Source organism: Aedes albopictus, chromosome 2 (assembly GCF_035046485.1).
Source record: "Aedes albopictus strain Foshan chromosome 2, AalbF5, whole genome shotgun sequence".
In the NCBI taxonomy this organism is placed as follows: domain Eukaryota; kingdom Metazoa; phylum Arthropoda; class Insecta; order Diptera; family Culicidae; genus Aedes; species Aedes albopictus.
Window position 1 is genome coordinate 61,531,691 of NC_085137.1, and position 18,208 is coordinate 61,549,898.

Consider the following 18,208-nt stretch of genomic DNA (forward strand, 5'->3'; position numbering starts at 1 on the left):
CTGGCAATAATGTCCATGTCGTCCGCAAAGCACACAAATTGTGAAAATCGTTCCCCGGCTGTTGAGCCCGGCTTGTCGCATCACACCTACCAGAGCGATGTTGAATAGTAGGCATGAGAGTCCATCACCTTGTCGCAGTCCCCGACGAGATTCGAATGAACTGGATAGTTCAACCGAAACCCTAACGCAGTTTTGCACACCGTCCATCGTTGCTTTAATCAGTCTAGTCAGCTTCCCAGGAAAGCCGTTTTCGTCCATGATTCTCCATAGCTCTGCGCGGTCGATACTGTCGTATGCCGCTTTGAAGTCGATGAACTGGTGATGCGTTGGGACCTGGCATTCACGGCATTTCTGGAGGATTTGCCGTACGGCGAAGATCTGGTCCGTTGTCGACCGGCCGTCGATGAAGCCAGCTTGATAACTTTCCACGAACTCATTTGTTTTAGGTGACAGACGACGGAAGATGATCTGGGATAGCACTTTGTAGGCAGCATTCAAAATAGTGATCGCCCTGACGTTCTCACATTCCAAATGTTCGCCTTTCTTGTGATTGGAGCAGATTATCCCTTCCTTCCACTCCTCCGGTAGCTGTTCGGTTTCCCAGATTCTGACTATCAGCCGATGTAGACTTGTGGCCAACATTTCTGGGCCCATCTTGACGAGTTCAGCTGCGCTACCATCCCTACCTGCTGCTTTGTTGGTTTTGAGCTGGTGAATGGCATCCTTAACTTCCCTCAGCGTAGGAGTAGGTTCATTTCCATCGTCCGCTGCACTGGCGTCGTCGTTTCCTCCGTTGCCGTGGTCTCCCGTGCCTACGTTCTCCACGCCATTTCACCTTTCGATCACCGCACGTCCGTCCGTCAAGAGGCCTCCATCTCTATCCCTGCATATTTCAGCGCGCGGCACGAAGCCGTTGCAGCATGCGTTGAGCTTCTGATAGATCTTCCGTGTTTCTTGGGAACGACACAGCCAGCAGTTCCATTTCTTCGCACTCCGCTTCTTCCAGGCGGCGCTTTTCTCCCGAAAGAGGCGGGTCTGCTTTTTCCGCTTCTGTTTGTATCGTTCCACGTTCTATCGAGTCCCTTGCTGCAGCATCACCGCCCTCGCTGCGTTCTTCTCCTCCAAAACCGTTCTGTACTTTTCGTCGAACCATTCGTTTCGTCGATTCCGTTCCACGTACGATGGTGCTCTCGGCTGCGTCGTTGATGGGTGCTTTTACTGTACTCCAGCAGTCCTGTAGAGCTACATCAAGCTCGCCCTTGTCTGGTAACGCGGCCTCGAAATTCTGCGCGTATGCTGAGGTGATATCCGGTTGTTTCAGTCGCTCTAGGTTGTACCGTGGTGGTCGCCGGTACCGTACATTGTTGATGACGGAGAGTTTTGAGCGCAGTTTGACCATCACCACATAGTGGTCGGAGTCGATGTTGGCGCCACGACAGGTCCTGACGTCGATAATGTTGGAGAAGTGCCGTCCATCAATCAGAACGTGGTCGATTTGCGATTCCGTTTGTTGTGGTGATCTCCAGGTGTAACGATACGGGATGCTGTGCTGGAAGAAGGTGCTACGAATGGCCATGTTCTTGGAGGCGGCGAAATCGATGAGGCGTAGGCCATTTTCGTTCGTCAGCTGGTGGGCGCTGAACTTTCCAATCGTCGGTCTGAATTCCTCCTCCTGGCCTACCTGAGCGTTTAGATCCCCTATGATGATCTTGACGTCGTGGTTTGGGCAGCGGTCGTACTCGCGTTCGAGCTGCGCGTAAAATGCGTCTTTGTCATCATCAGTGCTTCCGGAGTGAGGGCTGTGCACGTTTATTATGCTAATGTTGAAGAATCGGCCCTTGATCCTCAACCTGCACATTCTTTCGTCGATCGGCCACCAACCGATCACGCGCCTCTGCATGTCGCCCATCACTATAAAAGCTGTTCCCAGCTCACGTGTGTTGCCGCAACTCTGGTAGATGGTATGATTACCTCTAAACGTTCGCACCATACATCCTGTCCAACACACCTCCTGCAGCGCTAAGATGCCGAACCCGCGGTCCTTCAGTAGATCGGCGAGTATGCGGGTGCTCCCAATGAAGTTTAGAGATCGGCACTTCCACGTACCAAGTTTCCAATCGCAAGTCCTTTTTGTTCACTGGGGTCGTTGCCGTTGATCTCGGTTCGTATTATTCTGTTGCTGATTTTCCGTTACAATAGTTTTTTACGACTGGCTTGTAGGGCCTCACACCAACCCCCTACTTTCCGGGAGACCATAGTGCACAGTTGAGCTTAGAGTCCTTCTTTGGCACTCGGACGTAGATCAGCCGTCCCTAACATGGGGATCAGACGCTGTTGTGAGCCGCTCCTCCTGGAGAACAGACGCTCAGGTTTGCCGAAGCATACCCCCACTCCCCTTCCCTGTCAGTCTACGACCAAAGCTCCCACCGGGGATGGTTATTCGATTTTCCCTAAGGTTTTAGTTTCCGGCCGGTACCACGATGAGGTAGGGATAGGAGTTGCTGGGCAGAGGCTAGTGGATCACAATGGGATCTGAAATATGCAGCATACCTTTCCCGTACCAATATTGAAGATGGCAGCTCCAAAATCAATAGGGCGGCTGTTTAATAGAGTTTTAGGCTCTAAAACCACGTAATATGGTGTATATTTGGTATGGAAAAGATGTCTGGACTCCAAAGATGGCGGCTCCAAATTCAAGATGGCGGCTGTTTAATGGAGTGTTAGGCTCTAAAACCAGGCAATATGGGAATATTTTGTATAAGAAAGATGTCCGGAGTCCAAAAACGGCGACCATAATATCCAAAATGGCGGCGTAAAATCCAAGCTGGCTGCTCCAAATTGAAGATGGCGGCTTTCATGGAGTTTCAGGCTCTTAAACCATTCAATATGAGTATATTTGGCATGAGTATATTAGGCATGGGGCATATATCCGGAGTCCAAAAATAAAGACCAGAATATAAAGAATGGCGGTCTAAACTCCAAGATGGTGGTTCCATCTTCAAGGTGGTGATTGTTTACTGGAGTTTTAGGCTTTAAACCATGAAATATGGGTGTAACCGCGGCGGAGTTTGGGAGACCGACGGAGTGTTTGGGATCGTTCTTTCACTGCGCTCAAACCGACACGACACGTTTTACTTGGGACGGACTACTGCGGAACGAAGTTTATTGCGGGCGAACGAAATACGTTACAGAGATGTGTTCTGTTCTGCGGTTTATTTCAACTGATTCGATTCTGGTTTGCATATAGCATTATATGGAAATTCAGTAGAAAGAGAATCTAAAAGGCCTATCCGAACGTAGATCAAAATCGGATTTCTCTTACTAGCCGAAGGCTAGTGATAAGGAAGACTGATATCTGGCTATTATGACCTTGACATTGGAATAACAGTGATCGATAGTGCTATCACTTAAATTTAGTACAGAGAGTATCAGAGAAATATTGAAATTGGGAGATAAATTTCTACTTAGCTCTAGGGTGGCTCCAACATATGCCGGCCCCTGTTGAAAGGTCGGACCTTTCAACCGACTTTCCTGATGCGGATGCTGAGAGAGGGCTGCTCGTTGACCTCAATCGTCTTCGAGGTTTCTCGTCGCAACTCGGGAGACTCGCCGGTCTGTTTTGGTTCCGCTGCTTCTACACACCGCAGGTCAGCGACCTCGATGTTGGTAAACACCTCGAACGTCGTCTGGGTCAACGACCATCGGTGGTGGTGGTATTGTTCGCTTCGGACGATATCTTGTTGGTTGGTGTGACGTCATCGGGAGTTATTTCGTTGCGGCGCACTCGAGGGTAGATTGGGTTGTTTCGTGGTTCATCTCGCAGTCATCGGGTTGGGCGTACTCAATGGTTACCCATCGGAGCAGTCATCGAAGCCGCAGCACATGCCGGAGTACAAACATTCCATTAATTTTTTGAAAATTCGTTATACAGGGTACGGAGGCCCTAAGGCCTCCGATCGTTGCGCAGCACTAGTGTACTGCGATCGGTGATTCGTCAGGGTAGGTCCCAGCTGTGCCAGCTGGTTCGGTTGTGGGTTGACGAATGGGAAGCACGCAGATCTTGGCGATTCCACGTCGATATTCTCCATCGGCTGTCCGGACGTCTACGACCCGGATGTTGCCATTGTCCCCACGAAAAATGTTGGAGATCCTTCCGTACTTCCACTTCAGGGGCGGAAGGTCGTCTTCTTTCAGGAGAACCATCGTTCCTTCAGCGACGTTGTCCCGCACGCGAGTCCACCTAGTGCGCGGGTGGAGGCCAGAGAGGTAGTCGGTTGACCACCGCTTCCAGATTCGCCGGAGGAGCTCTTGGTTTTCTTGGTAGCGATCTAGTCTGGTTCGGGGTACCTCGGAGAGGTCGGGTTCGGGAAAGCAGGTAAGCGGACGGTGCACGAGGAAGTGGCCTGGTGTTGACACCTCCAAGTCGTTCGGATCGGTCGAGAGTGGGGTCAAAGGCCGCGAATTTAGACACGCTTCGATGCGGGTCAACAGAGTGACGAATTCGTCCTGAGAGAGAACGGAGTTCCCGACGGTCTGACGAAAGTGCTGTTTGAAGGACTTCACAGCCGCTTCCCACAACCCGCCAAAGTTTGGGCTGCGTGGCGGAATGAACTTGAAGATGATGCCTTCATCTGCGCAGCGGTCGACTACTTCACCTTGGTGTTGCTGAGAGCGAAACTGCTTGGCCAGTTCCTTCAACTCCCGCGCTGCTCCTCTGAAGTTTGTGGCATTGTCGCACTCTATGAGGCTCGGCTTTTCTCTTCGAGCAATAAACCGATGCAACGCTGCTATGAACGCCGCAGTGAAGAGGTCGTAGACTAGCTCTACATGAACTGCCTTGGTTACAAGGCACACGAAGATGGCAACGAAACACTTTATGGGAGGTGCCTTCCTGGTTTTACGGTACTGGAACGGTCCACAGAGGTCTACCCCGGTATTGATGAAGGGCAACGTCGGAGTAACTCTCTCTGGCGGCAAATCTCCCATGAGCTGCTCGAGATTGCGAGGGCGGCGGCGAAAGCAACTTACGCAGGAGTGGACTACACTTCTGGCTAGATCTCGCAGGCGAAGTGGCCAAAACTTCTCCCGGACGCATGACGCAAATAGCTGAGGTCCGGCGTGTAGATTCTTGAGGTGGTAGTACGATACGATAGACGTTGTTAGAGGATGTCGTGCGGGAAGGATAATGGGATGCTTTCGGCATTCGGAGATGGCCGCATTCCTGAGCCGGCCACGAAGTCGGAGGATGCCGTCGACGAGAATTGGGGCGAGAGTACGTAGATCAGAGTTTGAATCAACCTGACCGTGTTTTGCTACAGCTGCGAGGTCCTTGGCAAAGGTTTCGTGTTGCGCTAGTCGAACTAGGTTGTCGGTGGCTTCCGCGAGCTCCGACGTCTGGAGGAACCCGGTCCGCCGGTTAGAGCGATTGCAAGGCTTGCTGTTATGGTAGAAGCGACGAAGAAGAGCAACGATACGAACGACCGCTGGAAATGACGATCGGATGGAGAAGATTTCGTTTGGAGGGTGCACCTGCACCGGAAGCGATACTGCTCTTTCTTCTAGGAGTTCAGGCGGTATGTCGACGGAGGGTTGCGGAGTTAAGGGCGGCCAGAACCTTGACAGTTGGCTTAACCATGGCGGGCCATTCCACCACGATGCGGTTTCTTGCAGCTGTGCAGGATACATGCCGCGGGAAATTATATCCGCAGGATTTTCGATGCCAGGAACATGCGCCCAAATGCCGCTGGTGGTGAGATGCTGCACTTCAGACACTCGATTCGCAATGAAAGTTTTCCACCGCGAAGGTGTCGAACGCAACCAGTGCAAGGTGATCATCGAGTCTGTCCAAAAGATCGATTTGGCATTCAGCGCTGTACTGCTTTGGACCTTGTGATAGAGGTGACTTAGCAGAAGTGCCGACGAGAGTTCCAACCTAGGCAAACAGATGCGCTTCTGCTTCTTCGAGTCGCCGAGGGGTGCCACCTTGGATTTGGCGGCTAGCAGGTGAACGGCGATCGATCCGTCAGTCGAAACGGTTCTCAAATAGAGGCAGGCTCCGTATGCCTTCTCAGAGGCGTCGCAGAACCCATGCACTTCAATTGATACGAGTACCGAGGCAGGCGCCGCCCATCTTGGAATGTTGATTGTAGCTAATCCGTCTAGACTGTTACGAAACTCCAACCAATGCTGTTGCTCGGATTCGCCTAACGGGTCGTCCCAGTTCTTGGAGGAGCGCCAGAGTGTTTGAACGAAGAGTTTGGCGAGCACTACGACCGGCCCGATCAATCCAAGAGGGTCGTAGAGTCGCGCCGTGTCCGATAGAACGATTCGTCGAGATATTGGTCCATCCTGAGACCACGTGGGAACGGAATAAAGGAATTCGTCATCCGTTGGCTGCCATTGCAACCCTAGCGTCTTGATCGAAGCAGAAGGAGATTCCAGCGAAAGTGTGGTTCGTTCATCGCGAAGTTCTGACGGTATTTTTGAGAGAATCGCTGGCGAATTCGACGTCCATTTCCGCAAGCTCATACCGGCAGAATTCAGCAACTGCAGAAGCTGCTGACAGGTTTCTTCACCTTCGTCCTCGTCGTCAACACCGGTCAGCATGTCGTCCATGTAGAAATCCTTGGCTAGGATCAACGAAGCGAGAGGAAATTCTTCGGAACCATCCTTGGACAACTGCTGAAGGCACTTCGTTGCCAAATAGGGGGCGGATGCGGTGCCATACGTCACTGTTGTGAGTTCAAAGGTGCGAAGAGGTTGCGAGGGAGAATCACGCCACAGGATTCGCTGCAAAGGGTAGTCCGTAGGGTTTATACGGATTTGGCGGAACATTTTTTCGATGTCCGCAATAATGACAAATCGGTGCATCCGAAAGCGCAAAATGATTGCCAGCAGGTCGTCTTGGATGACTGGGCCAACCATCAGCGCTTGGTTCAAGGAGATTCCGCTATCTGTGGGGCAGGAAGCATCGAATACTACCCGCAATTTCGTGGTGGTACTGTCAGCCTTTTCAACGCCGTGGTGCGGTAGATAGTACGACGTACAGTTCGCCAAAGCTGCATCGTCGCACACTTCCCGCATGTGGTTTAGCTGGTGGTATTCATCGATGAAGGCTGAGTACGAGGTCATCAACTTGGGATTGGCTAGCAGCCAACGTTCGAGAGCGAGGAATCTTCGAGCAGCAATCTCTTTCGAGTTTCCTAATTGGTTGAGAACCAGTGGGCGCTTGGGAAGGGTGACTACAAAGCGACCCGATTGGTCGCGAAAGACAGTGGCGGAGAAGTGCTCTTCACACTTGGATTCCTCCACCGAATGAGTGCTGTTGGTCCAGCAGGATTCGATTTCCGAGAAACGAGAAAGCTGTTCGTCGAGAGAATCTACACTGGTGACATGAGCGAGCTTTGGAGTACCTTCGGATGCTTGATTGGAACCGACCTTCCCGGATGCTACCCAGCCAAGGACGGTGTTCTGCAGGATCGGCCTTTCAGGTCCCAGTTTGATGAAACCTTCAAGCAGCAGGTCGTAGTACATCTCCATTCCTATCAGGAGATCGATGGGTCCGGGTTCATGGAACTGAGGGTCAGCTAAGGTGAGATTCGAGGGGATGTTCCATGGCGAAGTGTCGACGCATCTGACCGGCAGCTCTCTGGTAATCTTCTTCAGGACGTGACACCGAGCATCAGCGAGGAAATCCGAGCAGCGAGATCCCATTCGAACGAGAACAGCGTGGTATGAAACGACGATAGAATTACCCACACCTCCGATTTCTTGGCGATCGGAGTGGCGAGGTAACTGGAGTTTCTGGACGAGATTTTCAGTAACCAGGCTGAGTTGAGAAGCGGAGTCTAAGAGCGCTCGGGCCCAATGATGGTGTCCGTGATTGTCGAAGATCTTGATGACAGCAGTCTGCAGCAACACAGTGGCAGGAACAGTACGGGAACTTCCGACGAGAGTGGTGGAGACGAGAGTAGAGGCGTTGGCTGATGGCGATTGTGCTTCCGCTGACAGCGGAGTTCGAGAGTGTGAGGGTTGGTTCGATGGGCACGGTTGACTGCCCGAGGGTGACGACGACGATTGCGAACTGACAGCGGAAGTGGGTGGTTTTGTCGGGGTGGACGAACGATCTTGCGATTGTTGGTGGAGCATGGTGTGGTGCTTCTGGCTACATACTCTGCATGCACTGGAAGAGCAATTTCTAAGTAGGTGGGAGGAGGAGAAACAGTTGATGCAGAGGTTTTTCTTCTTGACCTGCTCGAAACGTTGGGCGACTGACAACTTCTGGAACACTTCGCACTTGAAGGGAGAGTGGGACGGTTTCGAACAGAACGGGCACGCACCAGCTGACGAACTAACTGTAGTAACGGTGTGGACTGTATTTATTTTGGATTCGTGTGACCGGAACGATTCCGGTTTAGCGGGTTTGAACGAGCGAGACTTCGACGGTGGCAGCGATTGCAGCACCGTAAGATGAGTACGAAGAAACTGGATTAGATCTTCGTATTTGGGAACCTCTGTTGATCGGTGGTGAGCTTCCCACTGCTTAAATGTGGACGGATCTAGTCGGCTACAGACCATGTGTGCAAGCAACACACTCCATCCCTTCGTTGGAATGCCCATCTTGTCTATCATGCACAGGTTTCGCTCGAAATCATCAACCAGGTGCATAAGAGACTCGTAACACTCTCTCTTCATAGGCTCGATCGCGAATAGGGAATCAATGTAGGTTTTCACGACTTATTTCTTGTTGTCGAATCGCCTTTCCAACAAGGTCCAAGCGACAGAATAATTAGCAGCAGTGTGCTCAACGGATTCGATAACCCTTTTAGCGTCTTTGGAAAGGGAAGCAACAAGATACGATAACTTACAATTGCTTGCGTTCCTGCGGTAAATTTGCGAAGTTCTCTAGTGAGAAAACTGTGGACCCGTACAAAATCGTTTTCGAACCCCTGTCGAATGACGCGATTGGCTTCTTCCGTAACTCTCATGCCTTCTTCATCCGTTTCGAGCCTATCGCTTTCATCGCCATACAGCTCAATTTTTAATCGATTGCCCTGAAAGTCACTGTACAAAGCCTCCGCTCGTTGCTTCCATCCTTCGAGCTGTCCTCTATCGCGCTCAGCCGTAAAATTATCCACAAAATGCTTCAAATTGGCCATGGTGTCCAAGTAGAACCGCTCTTGGTGGGAAAGTGTCCTCAAACTCGGCGACATTTTCCACACCCGGACGATCGAAATCAATCGCTCAACTCCTCACCTATGCTCAAAACGAAACCACCGACAAATTTGAAAGCCAGAGCACCTAGCTACCAACCAAAAACCGCTCACCCAGGATGAAAGCAACGCAAATAAAATATCAATTCGTCAACCAAAGAACCCTTCTACTCACAGTAGCGTGGTGATCTGACGTCGTTGACCGACGTCCTATTGTCCGGTGCAGCACAATGCAGACCCAAGCCAAACCGGCGTGGTTTGCTCGCACAATGGGGACCACGCTGGAAGCACGTTGGATTGCAGCACCTCGGGAATCGCAGCTTATCCTCGAACGACACTAACGAGATCGATGTTAATTAACGATCGATCTTACGCGCACTGTAATTATGCTGCTCAGGGGCAGGCAATCTTCGCAATCTCACTTGCAATAGTCACTTGTAATCACTGTACGACGTCACGTGACGTGCGGTATATGTTCACTCCTCGATAGTACACCGAACCGCGAATCGAATTGTCCGAATCGATTACCGTTTTTTCGAGAGGCATTAAACGGTTGATCCGGCTCGAAGGACCAAAAATGTAACCGCGGCGGAGTTTGGGAGACCGACGGAGTGTTTGGGATCGTTCTTTCACTGCGCTCAAACCGACACGACACGTTTTACTTGGGACGGACTACTGCGGAACGAAGTTTATTGCGGGCGAACGAAATACGTTACAGAGATGTGTTCTGTTCTGCGGTTTATTTCAACTGATTCGATTCTGGTTTGCATATAGCATTATATGGAAATTTAGTAGAAAGAGAATCTAAAAGGCCTATCCGAACGTAGATCAAAATCGGATTTCTCTTACTAGCCGAAGGCTAGTGATAAGGAAGACTGATATCTGGCTATTATGACCTTGACATCTGAGTATCAGAGAAATATTGAAATTGGGAGATAAATTTCTACTTAGCTCTAGGGTGGCTCCAACAATGGGTATATGTAGTATAGAGAATGTCCAGAGTCCAAAAATGGTGACCAGAATTCTCAAGATGGCGGGTTTAAATCCAAAATGGCGGCTAAAATTCAATATTGCGGTTTTTTAAAGAACTTAAGGCCAAACAATCCTCGTGCCTACGGGTTGTTGTTAAAGGTATGAAACTGCGATATTCATCAACATGTCATTTGAGTTTTATTGAAATGGGTTTTTGAAGGCACGAGAAAGATACCATCACCGCTAGGTGGATTAATTACAGTTTTTTTTCTTTTAACATTTTGTTTAAACATCATTGATTAATTTATTGTTTTGAAATTATACGTTAACAAACACAGAAATACAAGATTGATAAGCAGGACTTTAAAAACGAGCTGTAAAATACTGCGTCGGACACCTGGAAAGAGCGTTCAGCATTGTTGTGGTCCTCAGAAGTTCCTACCTGATGTTCAGCCAATGAGCTAAAGAATACCCCATTCGCCACTCTCACCTGCCACCTCACCGGCAGAAGACGAGTTCAGTGTTCTTCGCCGTATTAACAGAGTCCAAATGCAGGAAAGTCGCGCGCGTTTCTTTGATCGTCGACACAAAAGGGTGAGAGGAGAAAAAACACATCGAAAGCCTCGATACGTGTTGAATACATAATTCGTTGGGTATCATCGCCATAACAATAAAGCCGACACTAGTGGAGAGGCTATATGTAAGTATGCTAACACTCTTTTCGTGACGATTTGTAGATTGTCTTGTGACAAAGACATCATAAAAATAACACTACACCACGAAGAGGCTTATTACGAGGTTGTTCATAAACTGCGTTCAAAACCTGCGTAGATCAGCTATCATTGTACATAGCCGATCTTATCCTCCGATTCAATGGATTTCGTATATACAATATTTAGTAGATTTGTAGACCGATACACTTTGGTGAGATCTCTCACCTTCCTCCTATAAAATTTACATATTTTATGAATGACCCCTAATTTAATTCAGATGTCCGAAACCGTCCATCCAAAATATTTCCAGTTTTAAAAATCCCATTCTTCGTGACCAGCTGAAAAATTTCGCTCTAAAAACCGCAGCTGGTGCCCGGTTAAATCCTGTTCCGGTCCTCGTCCACGTCCACAACTCTCTCAGTAGTGCTCCTAGTGCCGTCCGTCCCTTGGTCGATGGTGTAATAATAGCCAACCCAGTCCAAGTGGGTCTATCGGATTTTTTTTGACAGACCCATTCAGTCGGTCCCGATGTTCTATTCAGCTGGAGAGTTAACCGGCGCACGGTGCATGGACCAAAAGGGACAGCCTTAGAAGAGCGGCCGAAAGGCTTGTTTTCGGAGCTACCCGTATATGTGTGTCTGTTTCGTGCATAGACGGAAAGGGAAATTTATATTCACCTGCAGATGATTTATGACCCGGTTATTATCCGAATGAGCGTTTTATTGTTCCCCCTTCCCGCGGACGGGTCCGGGGTTTCCTCCCGCTTCTTTTCGGTGTTTCTTCTGACGGACCGACGAGGTTCGTTGAGTCCCTGCGGACGTCCCCTGCCAGTGGATAGAATTCAATTGAGTTTTGGATTTGTATGAGTGTATTCACGCTTCTTTTTTACGGGTGGCGTTCTATGCTATGATACCGCCATCGTACGCATTTGAATACTGTGGTAGGGATGTTTATTTCTTATGCTGGAATTGTGAAATACAAGTCCAGATGGTGGAAATTCAATAAAAATTATTATTTTTATTATACAATTATTATAGAGATTTTCAGCCCAATGGAATGAATCAAAACAAGCGAAATAAAGGGTGATACGGTCAAAATTTGGTCACACAATTTGTTTCATAACTTGAGACTGCGTACACCAAAACAGCTGATTTTTTGACCAGTAATGGTACATTATATGTAGCTTATACCATAAAATTTTTATCAAAATCGGTTTAGTATTTGCGGAGATATTGTGAATCCTGAAAACTGCAATTTTAAAATTTTGTACAAAGAGGATTAAAAAATAAGAACACATTTTTACTCTTTTTTTTATAGAACCAGAAATACTGAACCAATTTCAATGAAAATTTTTCTGTGTGTAAAGTATACATATCAAAATGTTGTATAAAAATTTCATTCAATTTGATTTAGCCGTTACAAAGTTATATTTGTTTAGGTGGTCAAATTTTGTCAAATTTTGTCAAGTCAAGTCAAATTTTGGTCACACAATTTTTTTCATAACTTTAGATTGCGTACACCAAAACAGCTGATTTTTGGATCAGTAATGGTACATTATATGTAGCTTGTACCATAAAATTTTCATCAAAATCGGTCTAGTATTTGCGGAGATATTGTTGAACCCTGAGATCCGCAGTTTTAAAATTTTGTGCAAAGAGGATTCACACATTTTTACTGTTTTATTTATAGAGCCAGAGATACTTAACCGATTTCAATGAAAATTTTTCTGTATGCGAAGTATGCATATCAAAATGTTGTGTAAAAATTTCATTCAATTTGATCCAGCCGTTACAAAGTTATATTTGCTTAAGTGGCACCCGGTCAGTTTTTTTCATATTCAAACTGCTACAACTTTGAAAGTATTCATACAAAATGGCTCAAAATTTTACTAAGAACGTATTTTCATAATAGTACTATACTGTAAAATTTTGATAAAAATCGGAGCAGTATTGGTAGTTCTATAATCAAAATTGTGCTTTATTGACCTTAAATTTCCGAAATTTACTATGGAGCGCCTTTGTACAAAATTTTAAAAAGGTAGGTCGATGGTTTTGTCTATATATCAACCAATACTCAATCGATTTTGATGAAAATTTTATGGTATAAGCTACATATAATGAAGCATTACTGGTCCAAAAATCAGCTGTTTTGGTGTACGCAGTCTAAAGTTATGAATAAAAATATGTGACCAAATTTTGACCGTATCACCCTTTAATCGAAACAAAAGGGTTAAAATTAGGTTTTAGACCTTTGTCTCAAACTGAATTTGTTTTCAAAAGATCTCTAACGGCGTCAATAAAGTAATGCACAAGTATCATGGCTTCTGATGTGTGGCGTGATGATCCGCGCAATGCATACTGCAAGAAACCAGTGAATAGTGCATTTGAGTCATATTCAATTTCATACTTCAAACATGTTTAAAACCAACCTTATTATCCAAATTTTATTAACCTCAAATAATAAATATGAATTTAATGGGAAAATGATTTACAGCTCAGCAAGCTTCTGCATGGCATAAATACCCCAAACTGCACACTGGACAGAACACCTTTCTCATGTCCCCACGCTTCGACATCAGCCATAAAACGCCTAACGCCAACACAAATAATCTAACTAAGCAAATTAAGTAGACGGCAATTAAAAATTTTAGTATTCATTAAGCATATCGCGTTCGTGTTTGGCAAATGCCACCTGACCATCCCTACTCCACCGGCCGGTCGATGAATATGCGGTATCTGCCGCACGGTGGCCTATTCGTGAGCAAGCAGTCAACCAACCCGTTCCATGGCTCCGTCACGACTTTTTTGCTTCAGCACAAATCTTAAAGTCGTAAAATTTCGACATTCTTTCTTGTTCCACACTGGCACCTTCGTCCAACCCCGAACACCCGCACCCTCATCACGCCATTATCATCGTTTGCAAACTGTCCGCTGCTCGTATCGTGTGTCATAGTTTTGGGGGCCGGTAGCTCCATTCATAATCCACTCAAACGGCAAACTACAGTTCTGCGGTTCCCGATGCCCTTCAGAATGCACTCCAGTGCAAGAGAGCCCAAGTCTCCTCACAGTAGGAGAACCTGAAAAAATCTTATAAAAATGATGAGAACAAAATAATATCATAATAATGAAAGTAATAGATTAACTTTGTTACACTAGTTTACAAAATAAAATTAAAGCAGTGAACTTCTGTCAACGACCAACATTTTTGAACCACAATTTAACGCTGCTTTCGAAACCGACCTTCAAAAATTTTTTAGTAGAACAGTTTTTGAATTTTAGCTGAATCTCGAGATTTACAACTTTTTAAAATACGGAATTACTAAAATTAAAAAATATCTGCGTTTTGTTTAACCAATTTGAAATCTTTTTCCAAAAATAAAAAGCTAATAAAATACCATTCGATCATCTGAATGCAGGTTTTGCATCTGATTGAGGAATCCAAGATATTGGCGAGTTTTAGGGACGATCTTCTTGAATTTTAACAAAATTTCCAAAAATATACGAAGAAATGTATTTTTTTTTTTTTCAATTAAAAAAAAAACAATTTAACAATTTTTTCTCATCGTTCATTTAACATATCATATGTAGGCGAGGGCCCATATAGCCGAGGCGGTAAACGCACGGGTATTCAGCATGACCATGCTGAGGGTGACGGGTTCGATTCCCAGTCGGTCCATGATCTTTTCGTAAAGGAAATTTCCTTGACTTCCTTGGGCATAGAGTATCTTCGTGCCTGCCACACGATAAACGCATGCAAAATGGTCATTGGCAGAGGAAGCTCTCAGTTAATAACTGTGGAAGTGCTCATAGAACACTAAGCTGAGAAGCAGGCTTTGTCCCAATGAGGACGTTACGCCAAGAAGAGAGATAGAGATGTAGGCAGGGTTCAGTAAAAAATTCAGGGCCGAACGCCCTATGGTCCGAAAATAAATTATGAACTCAAGCGATAATGCCACTGTTCCCCACATCAGTATAACGCGAGAGGAAAGCCTGTGTTTCAAGGTAGGATAAAGCTCTAATAAAATAATGGCAGTTTTAACGCCAACAAATCTCTGAAGAAGGTAATATTTCTGATGATCATATTAACAGTTAGCATGTTGAAACAGTTCTTTTAAATTCCTTTGATTTTACTTCGGCCGAACGGCATTCGGCCAAATGACCCATTTAGCCACATGGCCGGTTACTGTTCTAAATACACTAACCCATCCTTGATTCATTTTTTACATAGTAAAATGACTTAGAAATGTCTTTGCCGTTTTTGAACCAATTTTCAAAAAAAAATCAATTGCAATTACCAGGAATTGTCTCATAGTACTGGAATTATTATAGAGTATCATAGTTTTTTTGGGTGATGATACGTATCTTAATTGATGCCGATAAATGCGTTTCGACGCACCAACCTTCATGAATTTACAAAACGAAGCCATTGAAGAATATTTCGAAGAGTACGGGTCACAATGAGCACTTTCCTGGATCTTCGCTACCCTGTTCCACCGGAAAAGTGGCTTAATTTCAATCGTTTCAAATCCTGGCTGGCGAATTTCCACATTTCTTGAATATATGAAGCAAAGTTAAAAAACCCAGATTAAATCCACCTAGTGGTGATAGAGCCTTTCTCGTCGAATATGTATTCATAAACTTTTCTTCGACGTTAGCCAAAATGTTCCTGAATCCTGAAAACACATCACACTAGCAACAATTTTAACAAAGCCATCATCGATTTTCGAAACTTATTGATGATACATATTCCGATGTTATGTTCAACAACAAAACAGAGCAGGAAAAGATCAGACCTCTCAGTTGACTGCTTGACCACCTTAACCCTAGTCGTGTATTGGGGTCATTGTGACCCCATTCTATCCACTACGGCAGCGGGATGAGCGTCAGCTATGTTTGAAGAAGGTTAACTTTATTCACAATCACAGATCACTTTGTGATCTTCGCCAATGTTTATTTCAGCACACTTTAGGCTATATTTTATTATCATTGGTAACACGATTCATGTAAAATTTGACCTTCCTACGAAGAAAATGCAGAAAATGTAGATTTTCCATTAAAATTTCAATCGCAATGAGAAGAGTGAGGGTTCAACCAGTCGCACCCAAATTGTCAGCAGTAATTTTCAAAGCATAAGGAGATTGGAGATTGAAAAACTGTATAAGGTTGATGCGATTAAATTATATTTTTATATAAAACGTTGATCCATCCTACTATACATTTACACCGCAGGAATCTGAAATGGTGTGATTTGAAGAGGTCGCTTTGGTCACGATTTCGTTCTCTCGCATATATGAAGACTTTGATCATTTCTTCATTTATAATCTTACCCAACGTTTACATGCTATCAAAAAAGCCACAATTTGATTTATCGCTTTGACATTTATTTTGTTAACCTTTATAATTTCGCTATTTGATGTGCAGCTTGCATGGGTTTGGTTAAATTTTACGTTTGACTACTTCCGACGGGACACCTGGAACTGATTCCGGTTGTCTAAGATATAGTCTTAGACTATGTTTTAGTCAACTGTTCATCACGTGACCTGAAAAGCCGGAAATTGATGTGATTTGAGGCTATTTTCTTGCTAACCGTTCGACAAATTTTTAAAAATGCCGCGATTTTATGTATCGCATGCATGGTTTTGGTTCACTTTTATCAAATCACACCCGCAACCGATTCCGAACTACTGAGGCCTGAGCCTGTTTTCTTGTTGACCGTTCATCAGATTATCAAAAACGCCGGTATGGTTTAGTTCCTTTCTATATTTTACCACTTCTGACGCGTTACTCGTCTTGTCACCAGTTCTGGAACACTTCCGGTTCTCCCAAATATGGTCTGAGATTATTTGTTGGTTAACCGTTTATCTTGTTACTGAATAAGTCATCGATATGTCACATGTATTGGTTCTCTTTTACATTTGATCATTTCTGGCGGGACACCCGTAATCAGTTCCGTAACACACTGATAGGGCTTGCGTCTATTTTCTTGCAACTGTTCATCATGTTACCTAAAAAGCCGTGATCTGAGGTATCGCATGCATGGGTTTGGTGTCACTTCCGGCCCGGAACCGGTTACGAAACACTACCGATAGTTTCTTAAATAGTCTGAGCCTATTTGCTTGCTAAAGTTTATTAGGTTATCAAAAAAGCCATCAATTGGTTCAATTTTATATTTAGCCTACTTCCTAAATAACCGGTTATCAAGTTTTCGAAAAAGCCGTGATTTGATTTGCCGCATGCAAGAGTGTTGTCAACTTTTATATACGGCCACTTCCGGCGGAACACCCGGAACCGGTTCTGAAACACTATCGGTTCATATAAGGTCTGAGACTGTTTTCTTGCTAACTGTTCATCAGGTTATCGAAAATGCCGTAGTTAGATGTGCCGCATGCATGGGTTTGGATCACTTTTATATATGACCACTTCCAGCGGGACATCCGGAACCGGTTCCGATACACTGCCGGTTCAGATATGGTCTGAGTCTTTTTTATGCCAACCTTTCATTGGGTTATCAAAAAAGTCGCGCTTTTATATATCGCATGCATGGATTTGGTTCACTTTTATATTTGTCCACTTCCTGCGGGACTCCCGGAACCGGTTCCGGAACACTACCGGTTCAGATATGGTCTGAGACTGTTTTCTTGCTGGTTATCATCAGGTTATCCAAAATGCCGCAATTTGATGTGTCGCATGCATGGATTTGGTTCACTTCTATATTTGGCCACTTCCGGCGGGACTCCCGGAACCGGTTCAGATATGGTCTGAGACTGTTTTCTTGCTGACTGTTCATCAGGTTATCCAAAATGCCGCAATTTGATGTGTCGCATGCATGGATTTGGTTCACTTTTAGTTTTGGCCACTTCCGGCGGGACTCCCGGAACCGGTTCCGGAACACTACCGGTTCAGATATGATCTGAGACTATTTTCTTGCTGACTGTTCATCAGGTTATCCAAAATGCCGCAATTTGATGTATCGCATGCATGGATTTGGTTCACTTTTATATTTGGCCACTTCCGGCGGGACTCCCGGAACCGGTTCTGGAACACTACCGGTTCAGATATGGTCTGAGACTGTTTTCTTGCTGACTGTTCATCAGGTTATCCAAAATGCCGCAATTTGATGTATCGCATGCATGTATTTGGTTCTCTTTTATATTTGGCCACTTCCGGTGGGACTCCCGGAACCGGTTCCGAAACACTACCGGTTCAGATATGGTCTAAGACTGTTTTCTTGCTGACTGTTCATCAGGTTATCCAAAATGCCGCAGTTTGATGTGTCGCATGTATGTGTTTGTTACATTTTTATGTATGGCTC

At 45.7% G+C, this 18,208-nt stretch overlaps 1 protein-coding gene across 1 annotated transcript; it reads right to left on the bottom strand.

Moving 5' to 3' along the window:
* Window positions 1-3,969: 3,969 nt before the first annotated feature.
* On the bottom strand, window positions 3,970-9,212 carry LOC134286058 (uncharacterized). Its single transcript, XM_062847623.1, has 2 exons — window positions 8,868-9,212; window positions 3,970-8,697 (listed from the first exon to the last, which is right to left on the bottom strand). The coding sequence occupies exons 1-2, from the start codon at window positions 9,210-9,212 to the stop codon at window positions 3,970-3,972; spliced, it is 5,073 nt and encodes a 1,690-aa protein (XP_062703607.1).
* Window positions 9,213-18,208: the final 8,996 nt, after the last annotated feature.